The following is a 21,014-nucleotide window of genomic DNA, read 5'->3' as shown; positions in this document are numbered from 1 at the left end:
CCGGATCATCGACGGAGCACCGGCTTGGACTGTCCGCCGGCTCCTTGACGTCCGTCGGATGGGCCGGGGTTTTCAGTATCTGGTGGACTGGGAGGGGTACGGCCCCGAGGAGCGCTCCTGGGTGAGGAAGGGCTTCATCCTGGACCCGGCCCTCCTGGCCGACTTCTACCGACGCCACCCGGACAAGCCCGGTCGTGCGCCAGGAGGCGCCCGTTGAGGGGGGGGTCCTGTTGTGTGGGCCGCTGAAGAGGAGGTACTGCTGGCCCACCACCACCAGAGGGCGCCCTGCCTGGAGTGCGGGCTCCAGGCACCAGAGGGCGCTGCCGCATCATGGGAGTAGCCTGGGTGACAGCTGTCACCCATCACCAGACACAGCTGTTCTACTCAGCACCAAGGTATATCAGGAGGACGGCGTCTCCACCTCAGTGCCGAGATATCGCCTAAGACCAAGGTAGTATTCTCTGCAGGTACACATTGCATTATCAACTAAAACCTTGTTTTCAGGACTGGTGACTACTAAACACCTCATTTTGGGATAAGTACTCACCTTCCTGCTATTCTTGCCAAGAGGTGGAGGCGGCTTCTCCCCTCTCTGTTACGGGGTGCGTTCATCCACTCCTGTGTGTTGTTGCTCTCTCCTGCCAGCAGTACCGGATCCGACGAGCGGAGGCAGTGGCCACCTGGGAATTCGGGACTTGGCGGTTCCAGTATTTCCAGGGTTCGGTGGCAGAGGAGATCTGGGTGGTTCCGGTTCGACTGAGACAGACGTCTCCTACCTTCGAGCCTGCCCACACGACACCAACGGATTCGACCCCAAATTGTGTTTGTTGTATTACTCGTGCTGGTTTCTGTAGTAAATCTTGTTATTTACTCTCTCCATTGTCCGTTCATTGCGCCCCCTGTTGTGGGTCCGTGTTCCTACACTTTCACAACATAATAAACATGTTGATGGTTTGGATGAAGTAACTAATGAAAATAACTCAGACAGAACAATCGGAGAGAAAGAGTCTAACCAAATACCGGCATCACTGAAAGCAGCCAAAGGTAACGATACGTCTTTGGGATGGTTATGAGTAATTTTTTCTCTAATAGTTAAAATTTTGTTAGCAAAGAAAGTCATGAAGTCATTACTAGTTAAAGTTAATGGAATACTCAGCTCAATAGAGCTCTGACTCTTTGTCAGCCTGGCTACAGTGCTGAAAAGAAACCTGGGGTTGTTCTTATTTTCTTCAATTAGTGATGAGTAGAAAGATGTCCTAGCTTTACGGAGGGCTTTTTTATAGAGCAACAGACTCTTTTTCCAGGCTAAGTGAAGATCTTCTAAATTAGTGAGACGCCATTTCCTCTCCAACTTACGGGTTATCTGCTTTAAGCTACAAGTTTGTGAGTTATACCACGGAGTCAGGCACTTCTGATTTAAAGCTCTCTTTTTTAGAGGAGCTACAGCATCCAAAGTTGTCTTCAATGAGGATGTAAAACTATTGACGAGATACTCTATCTCACTTACAGAGTTTAGGTAGCTACTCTGCACTGTGTTGGTATATGGCATTAGAGAACATAAAGAAGGAATCATATCCTTAAACCTAGTTACAGCGCTTTCTGAAAGACTTCTAGTGTAATGAAACTTATTCCCCACTGCTGGGTAGTCCATCAGAGTAAATGTAAATGTTATTAAGAAATGATCAGACAGAAGGGAGTTTTCAGGGAATACTGTTAAGTCTTCTATTTCCATACCATAAGTCAGAACAAGATCTAAGATATGATTAAAGTGGTGGGTGGACTCATTTACTTTTTGAGCAAAGCCAATAGAGTCTAATAATAGATTAAATGCAGTGTTGAGGCTGTCATTCTCAGCATCTGTGTGGATGTTAAAATCGCCCACTATAATTATCTTATCTGAGCTAAGCACTAAGTCAGAGAAAAGGTCTGAAAATTCACAGAGAAACTCACAGTAACGACCAGGTGGACGATAGATAATAACAAATAAAACTGGTTTTTGGGACTTCCAATTTGGATGGACAAGGCTAAGAGTCAAGCTTTCAAATGAATTAAAGCTCTGTCTGGGTTTTTGATTAATTAATAAGCTGGAATGGAAGATTGCTGCTAATCCTCCGCCCCGGCCCGTGCTACGAGCATTCTGACAGTTAGTGTGACTCGGGGGTGTTGACTCATTTAAACTAACATATTCATCCTGCTGTAACCAGGTTTCTGTAAGGCAGAATAAATCAATATGTTGATCAATTATTATATCATTTACCAACAGGGACTTAGAAGAGAGACACCTAATGTTTAATAGACCACATTTAACTGTTTTAGTCTGTGGTGCAGTTGAAGGTGCTATATTATTTTTTCTTTTTGAATTTTTATGCTTAAATAGATTTTTGCTGGTTATTGGTAATCTGGGAGCAGGCACCGTCTCTACGGGGATGGGGTAATGAGGGGATGGCAGGGGGAGAGAAGCTGCAGAGAGGTGTGTAAGACTACAACTCTGCTTCCTGGTCCCAACCCTGGATAGTCACGGTTTGGAGGATTTAAGAAAATTGGCCAGATTTCTAGAAATGAGAGCTGCTCCATCCAAAGTGGGATGGATGCCGTCTCTCCTAACAAGACCAGGTTTTCCCCAGAAGCTTTGCCAATTATCTATGAAGCCCACCTCATTTTTTGGACACCACTCAGACAGCCAGCAATTCAAGGAGAACATGCGGCTAAACATGTCACTCCCGGTCTGATTGGGGAGGGGCCCAGAGAAAACTACAGAGTCCGACATTGTTTTTGCAAAGTTACACACCGATTTAATGTTAATTTTAGTGACCTCCGATTGGCGTAACCGGGTGTCATTACTGCCGACGTGAATTACAATCTTACTAAATTTACGCTTAGCCTTAGCCAGCAGTTTCAAATTTCCTTCAATGTCGCCTGCTCTGGCCCCCGGAAGACAATTGACTATGGTTGCTGGTGTCGCTAACTTCACATTTCGCAAAACAGAGTCGCCAATAACCAGAGTTTGATCCTCGGCGGGTGTGTCGTCGAGTGGGGAAAAACGGTTAGAGATGTGAACGGGTTGGTGGTGTACACGGGGCTTCTGTTTAGGGCTACGCTTCCTCCTCACAGTCACCCAGTCAGCCTGCTTTCCCGGCTGCTCGGGATCTGCCAGGGGGTAACTAACGGCGGCTAAGCTACCTTGGTCCGCACCGACTACAGGGGCCTGGCTAGCTGTTGAATTTTCCACGGTGCGGAGCCGAGTCTCCAATTCGCCCAGCCTGGCCTCCAAAGCTACGAATAAGCTACACTTATTACAAGTACCGTTACTGCTAAAGGAGGCCGAGGAATAACTAAACATTTCACACCCAGAGCAGAAAAGTGCGGGAGAGACAGGAGAAGCCACCATGCTAAATCGGCTAAGAGCTAGTAGCTACGCTAAGCTAGCGGATTCCTAAAAACACGCAAAGTGACTAATGTGTAAATAATTTAGAGGTGATTCAGCAGAAGGAGTGCTTTAGTTAAGGCACGTAAAGATTACACTGGGAAACAAATCGTAATCTAGATAACTAGATCAATCTAACTGCGCAGATTAAACAGCTAACAGATACAGAAAAACACCGCTGTGCTCCGGAACAGGAAGTGATACAATACCGCAGTGAGAGCCAACCACCAGTAGAGGCAAGCAAGAGCAATCTAGTAGAATCTAGTTTATGCACAGCGGGCGGGTATAGCCAGGTAGCGTCGACGTAAATCTACGCTACCGGCCTAGCAATGCCTCGGTAAAATGATAATAATGTCACTCAGCATCTCCAGTTTCAGTGGTAAAGAGAGTTTTGTGGCTGGTTTTGGTATTGATCCTTTATGTACTGTTTTTGTTGGACCACTTCATGAAGAGGACAAATATGGAAAAATAGGCAACTTCATCTGATTTTCATCAAACTTACAGAATTTGCTCCCATAACAGAGTAAATGGGCCTCTGTAAGTTTGAGTGCAGTGTGGCAAGCCATTCTGGCTGTAGGTTGCCACCTGGTTGTCTGGGATTAACACAGTGTGTGCCTTATAAATTCAATTGATTTTGCTTCTTGTTGTAAGAAGTAATAAGCACGATTTATACTCTGGTGCGATCAGCTGTTAACTTCATTCTGATGCTTGGTTTGAACTCAGCAGTTCGATCCTTTTGACATGGAAGTGTGAATTATTTTTGGAAGCAGTTGCTTCTCCTGTATAAAGATTGAAAGAATGATTTTTGTCACTACGAGGCTAAACTGTTCTGCTTGCGTTTTCTTTCTTTTTTTTGTAGGAAAACACTTCTCCATCTGTCATAGCCAGAAGGTATGAAGATGAATTCAAAAAGGATATGCTGTCATTAAAGGTATGCCATTAAATTGTGTGATATATTTCTTGAACTGAGGAGAAATTCTATATCTTATGCACACCACCTGGATCCGTGATGTTCCTGTGTTAATGCTATGTTAAATCACTATTTTCAGTTTGAGAATGTGTGATGCTAAATTACAGCTGAGTCACAAAAATAGGCTGCAGTGTTCAAAATAATAGCAGTGTGCTTAAAAAATAATGTTCAAAATCCTTATAATAGGAAAACTACACATTCTATTCCAACTCAAAACATGCAGAAAAATGTATCCAATTTCTTGTCACTTCACATTAGGGCTGCCACAAATGATTATTTTGATAATTGACTAGTCACCGATTATTTTTGTGATTAGTCGACGAATCAGATTATATGTAAATTGTGGCTTAATGCACCAGCATGCAGCTGCTCTTATATAACCATCATTAGCTTCAAGCTTGAAGTGTTAAGGTATGTGCTAACTAAAAATAAAGACAATTAAGATCACAGTTCATTCAGCTTTTACTTGGTAACAAAGTTGTTAATTGAAGAGGAGCCTATTTTTTTAGCAATGTAACGTAGCATTACAAAACACTAGCTGAGTTACTCATTTTACGCGTGGGTAATAAAGAAGAATTTTAGCCATGTCATTGTATATTTCGTATCACTTTAGCTAAGGTGTTAGAAGTGTCCCAGCGTGCGCGTCAATGGAATGTAGCTAGGTTCTAATGTTAAGAACGGAGGCACAGATTAATTCCAAAGTTGACATAATTGTGATGTTGTGTTATGACGACTCATTTTTAAGTGATAACTGTTCATTTTGATGCAGTCATGGTAAAAGCAGCAGCCCTGAGAAGGTTTAGTGTACCTGCGGCAATTAGCCATAAACGCAGCCTGTCAAAATCAAAACTAAATGCTTATACGTCTTTGACTTCTTCACTTCTTACAGAAGTATATTTTCCTTTTTATTGTTGATTATGCACCAATGACACCAGATCAAATTCCTTGTATGTGAGAACTTACTTGGCAATATACACAGGCAACATATATATATATATATATATATATATATATATATATTTAACCTGCATGTCAGCTTTTTTATTGCCTTTGTACATGACCTGAAAATGTCACAGATGTGATGTCACATCTGTGACATTTCAGGTCATGTACAAAGCCGTAATTAACAGCTGAGCTGCACACAGCCTGCTCCGCACACACATCCAGATCCAAATTCCCACAGACTCTCAAAGTAAAATAAAAATTTTACTTTCACTGAAAGCTCCATTGAAAGAAACACAAAGCAAAAGATGAAAAAATGACCATGTTTCTCATCCAGTTGTAAAGATTTCCAAATAATAAGTCCACAACATCAGAGAAGCCCTCACACACGCATCATGAGCGCATACTCGTGCAATCGCCAGACAAGGGATTAAGCATCCACTAATCCTCACACAGATTGATTAGTCAGAGAATATTTTCAAGTTCCACTAGTCCTCAGCTACAGATGAGTGGCCAGAGAATTTCCAGGTCCACTTGCTCTCGGGTTTTGATCGTGTTGTACACATAATGTATGATCACAACTCTGCCTTCAGTTTAACTTCTGTCACAATCATGATGTAAGTTGATAGATAGAAGTTGTTTGATAGAGAGTCCATTACCTCCTGAAAATAGCATCTTTGGAGTTTATCTAATATGAGCCAAAAATCTGCATGTCCAGGCAGTCTGTAAAAACATTGTGGTGGAGACAGTGCGTTCATCATTTTCACAGCAGCAGCATCCTGTGATACAAACAGTGCATCACCACAATTAGGTTCTAGAATCCAACAGACTGAAAAGTTAAGAGTTTCGGAGGGAAGTGTGTTGTCTCCTGTCTGTAAATCTTCTGTAAATCCAAGCCATCACTTTTGAACAAAAGCTCAGATGTTTTGTTTTCGGATGGAGCAGGTTCATTTACCTCTGTCTGTCTGTCATTGGATGTTTCTGCTCATTTTAAAATGTTCGTCACATGCTAAAAAATGCTGAGAATTGCCGAGTAAGACGTGCTCCAGAAATGCACCTGCTAACGATCAGAGTAGAGGAATAAAATACATCAGCGATCACTAATTATTAGGGCATCTGTGCGGCGAGACTTACAACCATGAGCCCTTTTATGTTGTCTTGCTACCTGGGATGTTGAACATGCAACATGTCCTTTAATGTGTACAGCTGAGTAAGTAGCTCACTATAGATATTAATGTTAGTGGCTTACTGGCCAGTTAGTTTACAGAGACAACTCTCGCTTCGTCAGAGTCAGCCACCACATGTTTCCTTCTCAGATGCTCCTGCATCGCGTTGTACTGGCGTGGAAGGCAAGGAAGGGTGATCAACAAAGGTCTGAGGTTACCTGTGAGTACTGTAGCAATTAGAAGATGCATATATGAAGCCAAGCTACAGGCAAAAAGCCCCCACAAAGTCCCATTGTTGAAAAAACGACATGCTGAAGAGGTTAGAATTTGCAAAACATTACACTGACTGTCCCAAAGAGAAATGGCACCACATTTTGTGGACTGATTAAAGCAAGACTGTACTTTTTGGGTCTGTGGGCTGCAGACAGTTTGTCAGATGACACACAAAATCTGAATTCAAACCACAGCACACAGTGAAGACAGTTACACATGGTGTAGCAAGCATCATGATATGGGCATGTTTCTCCTACTATGGTGCTGGGCCTATATATCGCATACCAGGTATCATGGATCAGTTTGGATATGTCAAAATACTTGAAGAGGTCATGTTGCTTTATGCTGAAGAGGACATACCCTTGGAATGGGTGTGTCAACAAGACAATGACCCCAAGCACACTAGTAAACGAGCAAAATCTTGGTGTCGGGCCTATCGCATACCAAGGGTCACGGATCAGTTTATATTTGGGCTTTGAACTGGTTTGTGGAACAAAAATGAAAACCAGAAATTTTTGATGTTTTGCTAGGAACAGAAACAAAAACAGAAACTTTATTTTTTTATGTTCTGGAACAGAACCATTTATTTAAAATAATGGTAACCAGTTAATACCATTATTTATTTTGTTCTTGAAAAGGTTTCCGTTTACCCAATGAGGATGTCAGACTCCCAAACAGTTGGTGGCAGTAATGCACTGTGTTTTCAAGCTTTGCATTTCATGTCACCAGTTATACAGCTTGGTGATGAAGTGGTATAGAGGAGGATTTTCTTAAAAAGATCTGAAAGTTTAGCAACAAATTGCCAGAAGGCACATCTGAGTTGCAAACCGAGATTTGATCTGTTTTGGTGAAAGAATATCCTTCTCCGCTGTACTCCACTATGAAGCTAAGAGTGGTGATGCAAAATGCAAAATTTGCACTGTGCACAATTTCTCCAGTCACAACCACAAAATCCTGTAAGTTCTTCTGGGTTGTCTGGGTGTCTTGGTGGCTTTCCTCACTCTTCTCCTTCTTGCACAGTCACTCAGTTTTTGAGAACTGTCTACTCCATGCATATTTACCATAAAGTGCCATACGGTTTGTATTTCTTTGTAATTGATGTAAATAAAGTCCAAGACATATTCAGTGGCAGCTTCACCATCAGAGAGCCTCGTCCACAACTACCACAAAAGACTCCAGGCTGTCACTGATGTTAAAGGGGGCAAAACACAGTACTAAGAACAAGGGTATTAAACTTTTGATCAGGGTCATTTGGGTAGTTTCTGTTGTCATTATGATTTAAACAGAGTAAACACAGTTGTTTGGCTTCACCCAACCACTAACCATGAGTGGGAAAAAAGTGTTTGTGTTATCATTCATATTCTCTGAAAATGGCCAAAAAAAAAAAACTAAACTCCTGCCAGGGTATGTAAACTTTTAAGCATAACTGTATGTATATGTACAGTAGGTGCCACTCAAAAATAAGCAGCATACAGCAGTCCCGCCGTGAGGCAGAGGTCTTTGAAAATAAAGCAGTTTTGAATTATGGTTTTAATTTATAAATCAAATGAATCCGGATGGAATAACTCCATTAATGACAATTCTGTCATTTGTACAAAGTTAAAATATAACACATATCTTTTAATTTTAAATAATGCACTAATTCTGAAGTTTTGTAACAAACACACACAGATGCCAAAGGGATTATAGGTAAAATGAGCCTCTGCTAACACTGATTGGTTGACTCATTCATCCTATGTAAAAACCAACATGTTAATGTGACGTGTGTGTTGGTGTTTACATATAAATGTGCTTTTGTAAAATATGCCATTTTTTTCATATGTAAAAAAAGGCATTTGCAAAAGCTAAATGACAAGTTGTGATTAGACAACTGTCTGATATAACCAGGGTCAAAATGTATAGAACACTGCTATCTACTGGCACCCAGACGCTCAGACCTTAACCTGTAATCCTTTGCGTGCCAGTGAATTGCTGCGGTTTAAACAGTGCAGAGAGAATCCACATGATGACAATTTTAAATGAACATTGTACAACCAAAATGTACATTTTTATTTCTTTTCATCAGCTACAGCAAGAGGCTGCAGCAACTCTCTGGCGCGCAAAGCATTATGGGATATCTCAATACTTAGGGCGAATACTGCCATGACACTACTGGCCTGTAGATGGCAGTAGAGACCCTGAAAACTTGCTAAAACAAATATTCCAAATCAGTAATCCGTGTCTGCTACGTTTAATGTACATGGAATTTAATAAACGCAAACCGAATTTCAGACATCTTATATATCTCTGGAACAAAGAGGACAAACAATGTAGGACACAAGCAGGACGTTAAAGAGCAACAGGCTCACAGTGATTCCAATTGAAAATAATGGAGAAGCAACCTGAACTACTTCTGTCATTTTTAAATAAAACAAACACAATAACATCTGTAAACCCAGAGAATATATTCACAAGAGTTTTAGGCACAATATACAAAGGGTTTAATGCTGTTGTCCGTGTGGAGCTTGATCAGAGCATCTCAAATGCATTTCTCCTGTCATGAACTTTGACCCATAATGCACTGTTGATACAGCATGTCCACACTAAAACCTTCAAAATTTGTGCAATACTGTAAACCGAAAACATATAGCTGATATTTTTTCTTTATAAAACTTCAGACGTGACATTAATTTAAATAACTTGTCCGAAATTAGTTTGATTAAAATTTTAACCATAAGTTAAAACTGTATGCCTCTGGATGACTTGGGTGATATTGCCAGCGTATCAGTATGGGGTCAAAAGAAATGATCTTTTTTTTTCCTCTCGCTTTCTTTCTCTTCTGTGACCAGTTCTCTGACTGCAGAGGATAGAGTGGTTTCGCCTGAAACCAGCTCTCCTCTATCTGCATAGGATAGGACTGTACATTTGCTACAAAACATTTAACAGGTAGGCACTAAAATCTTTGATAACAGACTTCACAAATGTTTTTAACTGTTAAAGCTTTATTCACTATACCTGCAAAAATATATTAGTGGTCTAAAAATTATCAGACCAGAATTTATTGGAAGATCATTGGTCCGCTGATGGTTTTCAAAGTTTTCTGAAAAGCTAATCCGATAATGAAAACATTAGCTTCAATAATTTGCGGTTAGCGGATTAGCGGAACCGTGTCACCACTGCCAATAGCTTCATTTGTCCTCTTGTAGCTGTCCAGCTCACACAGTAGCTGCAGATCATTTTGTGCAGCAGATGACACACACATGCATGTGAACCAAGCCTTGAGGCACATCTTAGACGACAGTTCACGTGCAGTCAGTAGGAACTGGGAACGAAAGATGAATATCTTCAGACTGCATATGAGCTTTGCCATCATTTAGCTTGATTGAATGCCCCAGGGGCCTGGATGTGTACATCATCATTGCAGTCAGCTCCCAGAAACAGCAGTAACAAGTGCAGGAGCTCACAGTAATTATCTCTGTTAGTTGTTGCCGAATGAAGTGAATGATATCACCCTTAACTGGACTGACAGCTAAGCACTATGAACTCTACATCGAGTCCACTTTCATAGCCAGACTCGCCAATTGAGCCCCAATTATATTTTGCGATATAGGAAACACTTCAGTTCATTGAGCTACCACTAAATATCCATATATCTGAATGAAACTTGTAGCAGTTAATATGCTTCATAAAAGGAAAAAAATTACGGGTGGGAACTAGAAAAAGTTAAAGACCCTAATGGACAATGGCAATGAAGGCTATATTATTATTAACATGCATATGTAGCGAAACCTTTTTATGGTTATGATTAGGGGTTATTGTAATTGTCATGTGAGGACTGTAGCTTTTGCTGCTGAGCCAATCAGTGGGCAGCAGTGGGTTTGCAGAGGAATAACTGTGAGGCAGAGTGCAACACAGTGCATTATCTTTTAAAAATAAATTAAACACACTGCTTCGCTTTAAATACACAAGTCTATTTCAGATGATCAGCGTGGACTATCTTTCACTTAAAAGGCTTAATTTTACTCATTGTCCTGTTTTGAAAAATTATAGCTTTGGCTGCCTGCTGTTGTGGCAACCAGGGACTGGAGAGAGACTCAAATGCAGTGTGGCAGGTTAACAGTTTATTGAATAAATGTGCAAATGGTGCAGCCACAGGGGAGATCAGCAAGGTGGAGCCACCGTAGGACAGGCTACAGGTGCACACAACCAGGTGCACCAGCAGAGCAGGGTGGCGGCTGCAGACTGCAAAAGAAAACATACAAAATGAGGGGGTAGGCAAAACACACCAAGGAAATACTTGAAAAAACACGTTTGGAAACACACATTAGGAGGCAAGGTTACCACTTCCAGAGATGGAAAGATCTGGCGGCATCCTCCAGTTCAGCCCAGGCTTAAATAAAGATGCCACTAATTGATGCAGGTGTGTTGCAGCCGCAGGTGTAGTCAGTCCACTCCACTGGCAGGAAGACATAGAAGGGAGCAAGAGACCATCCAGGTACGGTCCCTTTATTGAGAGAGTAGCGTCAGTGCAGAACTGTGCTGAACTACTGAATGAACATTTTTTTTAATCATTTAACCACATACAGCAACACATACAGGTACAGGTACTATCAAATTAAATATAAAAATATTAAGCTATCAAATCTACATGAATTGACAATTTATGATGACTCAATTAATTTAAAGCCTGATTTACATTCTGTAACTGTGTTATGCAATGGTGTGGGTGACACACCAAATTACATTTGGGGTACGCCTTACCCCAAATGTAAGGCGTACAATTCCTTTTTTTCCTCATTCCGTGTTGTAAAGTTGTGAACGTTTCTGCTAAACGTACAACCCCAATTCCAATTAAGTTGGGACATTGTGTGAAATGTAAATAAAAACAGAATACGATTTGCAAATCCTCTTCAACCTATGTTCAATTGAATACGCCACAAAGACAAGATATTTAATGTTCAAACCGATAAACGTTTTTGTTTTTGTGCAAATATTTGCTCATTTTGAAATGGATGCCTGCAACACAATTCAAAAAAGCTGGGACAGTGGCAACAAAAGACTGGGAAAGTTGATGAATGCTCAAAGAACACCTGTTTGGAACATTCCACAGGTGAACAAGTTAATTGGAAACAGGTGAGTGTCATGACTGGGTATAAAAGCAGCATCCCCAAAAGGCTCAGCCGTTCACAAGCAAAGATGGGTTGAGGATCACCACTTTGTGAACAACTGTGTGAAAAAAATAGTCCAACAGTTTAAGAACAATGTTTCTCAACGTTCAGTTACAAGGAATTTAGGGATTCCATCATCTACAGTCCATAATATTATCAGAAGATTCAGAGAATCTGGGGAAGTTTCTACACGTAAGCGGCATGGCCGAAAACCAACATTGAATGCCCGTGATCTTCGATCCCTCAGGCGGCATTATTGTGTAAAGGAGCTTACCGCGTGGGCTCAGGAACATGTCAGAAAACCATTGTCAGTTAATACAGTTCGTCGCGACATCTTCAAGTGCAAATTAAAACTCTACCATGCAAAACGAAAGCCATACATCAACAACATCCAGAAACGCTGCCTTTTGAAATGGACAGACGCAAAGTGGAAAAGTGTGCTGTGGTCTGATGAGTCCACATTTCATATTGTTTTTGGAAATCATGGATGTCGTGTCCTCCGGACAAAAGAGGAAAAAGGCCGTTCATGACAACACAATTATTCTCCTGGCCTGCAGGAGGCCAAAGTTGATTAGAGTCTGATGTCCAGTGCAAACTGTGAAATGATGTGAATATATTCCTAAAATACAACCTTTGCTACACATGGTATTTGCACATCTGTAATTTTCCTTAAATTGTGGACCACAATTTCCCAAAAATCTTTCAACTTGGGACTTTACCAAACACAATGAATTAACTTGCCTTTTTCAGTTAAATATTTTGTACGTGTCATTTGTTAAGCTTCTCATTCATCACATATGTCTTCATCAACCATTTTTGTTGCAGTAGTTTCATTCTAGTGTTGATTGTTTTTGTTTGAGCTTTTGAACTGACATTTGTTTGGACACAAATGCAAGGCTCACACAATCAGCTCTGGTCGTTGATAGACTTTAGTGGTGAAGATAGCAATGGTTGGTACACGGGAAGGCAGTCCAAAATACACAGCAGCTGCCCCGTCAGGCTTAGGTGAGGTTGGAACAAATGGGCAGGAGGTTGAGAACACAATGAGGCAGACAGGACTATGGAGTATGTAACCGAGAGCTGGAGAGAAGGCACAAGGTGCATCAATCTGGCAAGGAACAAACACAACCAGTGAGCTTAAATAACCCCAGATGACAATCGGCAAATCAAGAACAGGCATGCGTGGAAAGCACCCGAAAACAGGCCATGGCCAGAGAGGGAGAGCGAGAGACACCTTGCACCAAGAACCAAGAGACAAACAAGAAAGCAAGCTACAGACAGACCGAATTAGAAAAACCCAGACAAGAAACCACAAACCTGGGAGCCAATTTTCTGGGCACACCCCTAAGATCAAGGTGGCACGTCAAGAGCCTCACCTTTTGGCCTGAGATGTAAGTCGGGCGGCGGCCCATTTACGGGCAGCGGTAGATTTATAAGACAACGTGGAGCTTAATAAAATCTAGAGCCTGACCGATATGGATTTTTTTTTAGGCCGATGCCGATAACGATATTTGGATGAAAAAAATGCAGATAATCGATAAATCGGCTGATTTGCCGGTAGCATCAGCCGATAAATCAGCCGATATTATTTATTTATTTTTTTAAATGAATAAAATGTTCTTTTTTGGACCCTTAACAAAAAAGGTACGAGCTAAAAGCTGAAGCTTTGTCCTCATATTGTTTACCTTTATAACAGAGAAGAATTTTCAAGTTAAAAAAAATGCAGAAATGCAACTGGAGCAGTTAGGGGGCAATTCAAATGGGCCAGCTAGTAAGATATCACTCTTGAAAACGATCTTTGCCATATCACGTGAGGTAAATCTACCCTATGATTGGATTTTGGAAAACCATGTGACGGAGAACCAATTCCGATTGGACACTCACATTGCGCACGTCATCACACATCTTCTATGAGGAGTACCAAGATGGCTGACGGTGGATCGAAAGTCCGCAGAATTAATTTTTCAGCAAAAAAAAAAAAAGAGTAAGTTTCTATCTCATATCATTAAAAAGTTATTTACAATTTAGTAAAGGTCGGTCCCAGCCGTCGTATATGATGGCTTTGGCCCCAGAGGTTTTATGGCGAATGGCAGTAATTCCCAGAACCCTTCCAGACAACCAGTGAATCTGAACGTTTCAACCTCTTAGCAGTAAACAAAAGTTTTTCACGCTGGAAATAAGGTCTGCACAACGTGGGCTTAATAAAAAGCGTGACCCACGCAATGAAGCACATTTGATGCATTACTACATAAACTGAGTTAATCTGAAACGGGGGAAATGTGGGGTGAATGTAGTCGCAAAGTTATTACAAACAACATCCTTATAAACTTGCTTGTTTGCTTTTGTCAGCCAATCAGTGAAGTGTGACGGCAGACTACGGAGGCCGGTGTTGAACACATTTAAGCAGGGGTGTAAGCAGCTCTCAGTTGAATGGAGTCAAAGCTCCATCTACTGGACAAACAGTGCAAGGACATTTTACATTGCCGACACAAACATTATTTCAGTAACTGTTCTGTTTATGAGAAATTATCGGCGTTCTTTCGGTAAAATTTCGGCCGATACTGAGTACTTTGAAAAGGGCTTATATTGGCCGATAATATCGGCCGGCCGATATATCGGTCGGGCTCTAATAAAATCTTCAGAGCCCGCTCCCAGGTCAGTCGGCAACGACGAATCAGACTGAGGGCTGAGGGGATCGGGGAGTTGAGATCAACCGGGGGAAATAATGTGGGCTGGTGACCAAAAATCACATGAAATGGAGAATAACTGGTGGAAGCTAAGGGTAAACTATGGGCGAGTTCAATCCAAGGAAGTTGTTCTGACCAGGATGCGGGGGTGTTGAGACGCAAGCAGCCGGAGACCCTTTTCTAACTCGTGATTTAACTGTTCCGCCTGCCCATTGGCCTGTGGATGGTAGCCCAAGGTTAAGCTGGATGTGACCCCGAGGATACAGCAAAACGTCATCCAAAAATGGGACACAGATTGTGGCCCACGGTCAGAAATCCTGAGGCAAACTGTGCAGTTTAAAAACCTGGTTCAACATGACCATGGCGGTTTCCTGTGCTAGCCTACCCAGAGGAATAAAATGAACCATCTTGGAGAGATGATCAACCGCAGTCATCACAACAGCGATAGCGAGTAATGGTTTTTTACTGTAATGTCATTAAGGCCACGGTAATTGATGCAGGGGCAGAGAGTCTTATCTGTCTTCTCAACAAAGAAGAAACCTGCCCCCACAGGCGACGATGATGTATGAATCAAGCCAGCTGCAAAGGACTAGTGGATGTACTCATTCATTGCGCGACGGTCAGGTGCCGACAGAGAAAAGAGCTTTCCCCATGGCGGAGTTGCCCCGGGGAGCAGCTCTATAGCGCAATCATATGCTCCATGCAGTGGTAATGATTCAGCTTTGATTTTACTAAAAACGGCTACAAGGTCATGATAATACTCAGAAACCCTGCAAGATCCGGACTGGAACCCTGCAGGGTGCATTCAGTTTTAGGCAGACATACAAATACTTGCATACAAGTGCAATACTTGCGTGCAATACTTGCACGCCGGACTCCAAGAAACAATCTCACCCTTTACTCAATCAAAGTTAGGCCCATGTCGTTGCAACCATGGGTGCCCCAGTATGATCGGGTGAGTCATATACATAACGTGGAAACTAAGTGATTCGGAATGAGTGTGGGAAATTAACATTTTGACCAACTGAGTGCGGTGAGTAATTTGACCAAGAACATGACCATCCACGGCACGTACCATCAAAGGGCGTGACCTTAAACATCTTAAGGTGAAGGGGCTTGGCGAGAGAGGACAAAATCAGATTGCCGTCAGAACCAAAATCAACAAAAGCCAAAACGGCCATAGTGGAGTGGTCAGACATTAATTTAGCTAGGATGATATTCTGTGCCGAAACAGAGGAGATGGAGTTAAGACTCAGCCATAACTCTGATCTTGGCTGCACAGTGGCACCCCTGGCTTGCCAGTTGGATATTAAATGTCCTGATTGTCCACAGTAATAGCAGAGTCCGTCCTCACAGCGGCGCTGTTGCGCCCCAACTGCATGGGCTCTTCTGTGCTGTGTGGAGGGAGGTTGGGCGGAGCATGAGTGGAGGAGGAGGAACGGCTCGTAAGAGTGTCTGCTCGTTGATCCGGATAACAACTCCCAAGGTGAGGGCGGTCCTACAGGTGATGGTCGGTGCGGATGGCCAGCGCTATCAGCTCGTCCAGTTCGTCCGGCAAGTTAATGGCTATGAGTTGTTACTGGATGTAGGCTGACAGACCCTGGAAGAAGACACTGAGTAGAGCCACTGGGTTCCATTCACTTTTGGCCATTAGGATGCGGAAGTCTATGGCATAGTTGGTGACCCAGCGGCTGCCCTACTTGAGCCTCATGAGAGACCGCACTGCCTCGTGCCCTGGAGCCATGTGCTGTAATACGTGTTCGAGAACAATGGTAAACGCCAGGAGCGAAGCAGAGGCGGGTGATTGACGAGCCCACTCAGCAGTGGCCCAGGCAGCTGCTTGACTGGATAGGTGACTGATCTGTTTTGTTCTTTCGGTCGGGAACATTGACTACATCAGCTCAAAGTGAAGCTCACACTGCGTGATGAATGGTCTGATGTCACCAGTTTTGCCTGAGAAGCGTTCAGGTCACAACAACTCATTTCAAACCACAGGCACTGGTGCGGAAAGTGGTGAGGCTGCTGGCGGCCCCAGTGGAGGCGTGCTGTAAACACCGGTACTTGCCCCTGATGAAGCCTGAGGACTGAGTCTCATCAGTAGCTGGCTCATCTGTGCACTGACTAACGACATGAATGCATCCTGGTGTTTAGCGACTTCGCTAAACCCGGAACTGAGCATAGCAAGCTGGTCTTCCTGCTGTGTGACCTGCTGACTGGTGGCACACTGCCAGCTGGAAGGGATCTGAGCCTGCTGTGTCCATCATTGTGCAGAATGATCTGACAGGCGGGTTTGTTAAGACACAAATGCAAGGCTCACTCAAACAGCTCTGGTTGTTGAAAGACTTTAGTGGTGAAGATAGCAATGGTTGGTACACGGGAAGGCAGTCCAAAATACACAGCAGCAGTACAACAATCATCAGGCAAGGTTCGAACAAATGGGCAGGAGGTCGAGAACACAAGGAGAGAGAGAGAGAGAGAGAGAGAGAGAGAGAGAGAGAGAGAGAGAGAGAGAGAGAGAGAGAGAGAGAGAGAGAGAGAGAGAGAGAGAGAGAGAGAGAGAGAGAGAGAGAGAGAGAGAGAGAGAGAGAGAGAGAGAGAGAGAGAGAGAGAGAGAGAGAGAGAGAGAGAGAGAGAGAGAGAGAGAGAGAGAGAGAGAGAGAGACCCTGCACCAACGACCAAGAGACAAACAAGGAAGAAAGCTACAGACAGACCCAAGTAGAAAAACCCCGACAAGAAAATGAACACACAGAAAAGCAATGCATGACATATGTCACTGTCCAAATCTTTTTAAACATTCTCTGGGAGTACTTTAAACTCAAGATGATTAAAAAAAAGTTTCTGTCTTCGTGCAGTGATCAGAACACACTGACTTATAGATAACATTCTTTAAATGCATTGTTAATATTGTGGATCATTTGTGATCTCACCAGACTGTGTGATTATGCCATTAATAACCCATTCAGATTCAGGTTTTTTATTCTCCATGCTAGAAGTTCACCAGCCTTTTCCCGCTGATCATAAAAATCTTGGTTAAGCCACAATAGACTTTTTGCCGCCTTATATCACTTGTTAATTTGTTGTATTCCACTCTTAAAGCAAATAATTGTTTTTGTTTGTCAGGGTCATCCTTTTTATTTATGCCAGCTTTTAAAGATTTTATTTTTTTTCTAATTTAATCATTTCTACTTTTCACTTCTTATTATGGGTGCTTGTGAAGCTAATAATTTCCCCTCTGATGTTTGCCTTGAATGCTTCCCATCTAACAGATGCGTTAGTATATATCTCAAAATAAACATTGATTTTTTTTTCAACATATTTAACAAACTCTTGGTTGTTAAGCGGCAGCACGGTGGCTTAGTGGTTAGCACTGTTGCCTCACAGCGAGAAGGTTGTGGGTTCAATTCCCACCTTTCTGTGTGGAGTTTGCATGTTGTTCCCCGTGTTTGCGTGGATTTCCTCCGGGTGCTCCGGTTTCCTCCCACATCCAAAGACATGCAGGTTAGGTGGATTGGAATCTTTAACAAATTGTCCGTAGGTGTGTGTGTGGGTGTGTCTGTGTTTGTTTGTCTATTTGTGGCCCTGCGACAGACTAGTGTCCTGTCGTGGGTGTACCCCGCCTCGCGCTCTATGGCTGCTGGGATAGGCTCCAGCCCCCCGCGACCCTTAATTGGATTAAGCGGTAGGAGATGGATGGATGGATGGTTGTTAAGCCATCTAACGCCATTTGGGAGGAGACAGTTTAAGCTTTTCCAAGAACATAGATAACGAAATGGGAGAATAATAGCTTATAACTATACAATCATACCAGCAGTTCTTTATATTTTAATTAGCTCTTGTGATACTTAAAAGTAATCAATACAAGACATAGACGTGTAAACCTGAATAACAGGAGTATTCCAGTTTATTCGGATTAAGTTTTCCTCCAAATTTAAATCATTCATATTATAGTTCCTAGATTTTACCTTTTGAGTGTGGAATGGTCTAGTAAAGGGTTCAGAGTACAATTAAAATCCCCATTAAGGCTGTACAACAAAGATAAAGTTAAAAATAAATTTTTCAAAAAATTTGGGGTTGTCCCCATTAGGGCCATATATGGTTTAATGCAATAGAAAAAAATGTTACCCTGAGTGATAACAAACCTTCCTTGAGGGTCCTGAATAGTATTAGTAATTTGAAAAGGAATGGTCTTATGAATTAGGATAAGCACTCCCCAAGCGTAATTATTGTATGTTGCATGTATACTTGACCCGGCCACCTTCGTCATATTTGTTTAATTTCAGAAACTGTAAGGTGAATTTCCTGAATAAAAATTATTTTAGACTGTAAATTCTTAAGTCTGTTCATAATCTGTTTCAATTTAGTTAGCTTATTAAGTCTCTGGACATTCCAGCTTATAAGTTTTAATTCACATAATTTTGAAATTTCCATATTGATTTATATATCTTATCTGAGACAACCATGACAAGTGTGACACCAGTGAAATAACTAAATAAAAACAAACAAAATAATAATAATAATAATAAGAAAGCTGAACACATAACGCCCGTTTAAACCTTGAAAGGTCCATTCCCTCCCCTTACTCAAACAGTAAAGGGGCAAACACCAATCCACACTAACAAGGAGTGGCAAAACTATGAAGGCACCTCTCTGACAGCCCATGCAAACCCCCTCCTCACAACTCCGTATCATAACTACTAAAACAAAAGTTATTATAATAATAATAAAGTGGTGAGATAAGAAATAATATTAATCTGTGTTTCTTGTGTAGTGACTAATAAAATGCTTACCATGAATTAACCCCTTAGCATACAACCCCAATTCCAATGAAGTTGGAATGTTGTGTAAAATGTAAATAAAAACAGAATACAATGATTTGCAAATCCTCTTCAACCTATATTCAATTGAATATACCACAAAGACAAGATATTTAATGATCAAACTGATAGACTTTTTTGTTTTTGTGCAAATATTTGCTCATTTTGAAATGGATGCCTGCAACACATTTCAAAAAAGTTGGGATTAGGCAACAAAAGACTGGGAAAGATGATGAATGTTCAAAGAACACCTAATTGCAAAACAGGTGAGTGTCATGATTGGGTATAAAAGCAGCATCCCCAAAAGGCTCAGCCGTTCACAAGCAAAGATGGGATGAGGATCACCACTTTGTGAACAACTGCGTGAAAAAATAGTCCAACAGTTTAAGAACAATGTTTCTCAACGTTCAATTGCAAGGAATTTAGGGATTCTTCTCATCTACAGTCCATAATATAATCAGAAGATTCAGAGATTCTGGAGAACTTTCTACATGTAAGCGGCAAGGCCGAAAATCAACATTGAATGCCCGTGACCTTTGATCCCTCAGGCGGCACTGCATGAAAAACCGACATCATTGTGTAAAGGATCTTACCTTGTGGGTTCAGGAACACTTAACACAGTTCGTCGCTACATCTACAAGTGCAAGTTAAAACTACCATACAAAGCGAAAGCCATACATCAACAACATCCAGAAATGCCGCCACCTTCTCTGGGCCCGAGCTTATTTGAAATGGACAAACGCAAAGTGTAAAAATGTGCTGTGATCTGATGAGTCCACATTTCAAAGTGTTTTTGGAAATCATGGACGTCGTGTCCTCCAGACAAAAGAGGTAAAAGAACATCTAGATTGTTACCAGTGCAAAGTTCAAAAGCCAGCATCTTGATGGTATGGGGGTGTGTTAGTGTCCATGGCATGGACAACTTACACATCTGTGATGGCACCATCAATGCTGAAGGGTACATCCACATTTTGAAGTAACATATGCTGCCATCCAAGTAATGTCTTTTTCAGGGACATCCGTGCTTATTTCAGCAAGACAGTGCCAAGCCACATTCTGCACGTTTTACAACAGCGTGGCTTCGTAGTAAAAGAGTGTGGGTATTAGACTAGCCTGCCTGCAGTCCATACCTGTCGCCCATTGAAAATGTGTGGCGTATGATGAACCGCAAAATACGACAGCGGAGACCCCGGACTGTTGAACAACTGAAGTCATACATCAAGCAAGAATGGGAAAGAATTCCACCTACAAAGCTTCAACAATTAGTGTCCTCAGTTCCCAAATGCTTATTGAGTGTTGTTAGAAGGAAAGGTGTTGTAACACAGTGGTAAACATACCACTGTCCCAGCTTTTTTGAAACAAAAAAGTCTATCGGTGTGAACATTAAATATCTCGTCTTTATTGTCATTGTAATTGCATTGCAACATGATTTGAGTGTAACTCCAAAGGGTGCTTTTCTGAGGTGCAAGTAATTGTTAGCCAAATAGAAGATAATAAAATTTAACAATAATTATTCAAAGTATATGTACAACTAAATAAAATAAAATAAAATGTGGACCAAGTAAAATGTAAAACGAGAATTATATACAA

The 21,014-nt window shown here is 41.8% G+C and overlaps 1 protein-coding gene across 2 annotated transcripts in view; it reads left to right on the top strand.

Annotated features, from left to right (window-relative positions):
* The window catches only part of cars2 (cysteinyl-tRNA synthetase 2, mitochondrial), a 294,966-nt gene that overhangs the window by 57,863 nt on the left and 216,089 nt on the right, over window positions 1-21,014 (top strand). For both annotated transcript variants that reach the window (XM_034173360.1, XM_034173352.1), the window contains exon 4: window positions 4,284-4,355. In XM_034173360.1, the coding sequence (XP_034029251.1) occupies window positions 4,284-4,355 (72 nt within the window). The remainder of the gene's footprint in view (window positions 1-4,283; window positions 4,356-21,014) is intronic.

The sequence above is a fragment of the Thalassophryne amazonica genome, chromosome 1 (assembly GCF_902500255.1).
Source record: "Thalassophryne amazonica chromosome 1, fThaAma1.1, whole genome shotgun sequence".
NCBI classification, from domain to species: Eukaryota; Metazoa; Chordata; class Actinopteri; order Batrachoidiformes; family Batrachoididae; genus Thalassophryne; species Thalassophryne amazonica.
The sequence above is the reverse complement of the archived record's forward strand: the minus strand, read 5'-3'. Positions and strand labels throughout refer to the sequence as shown.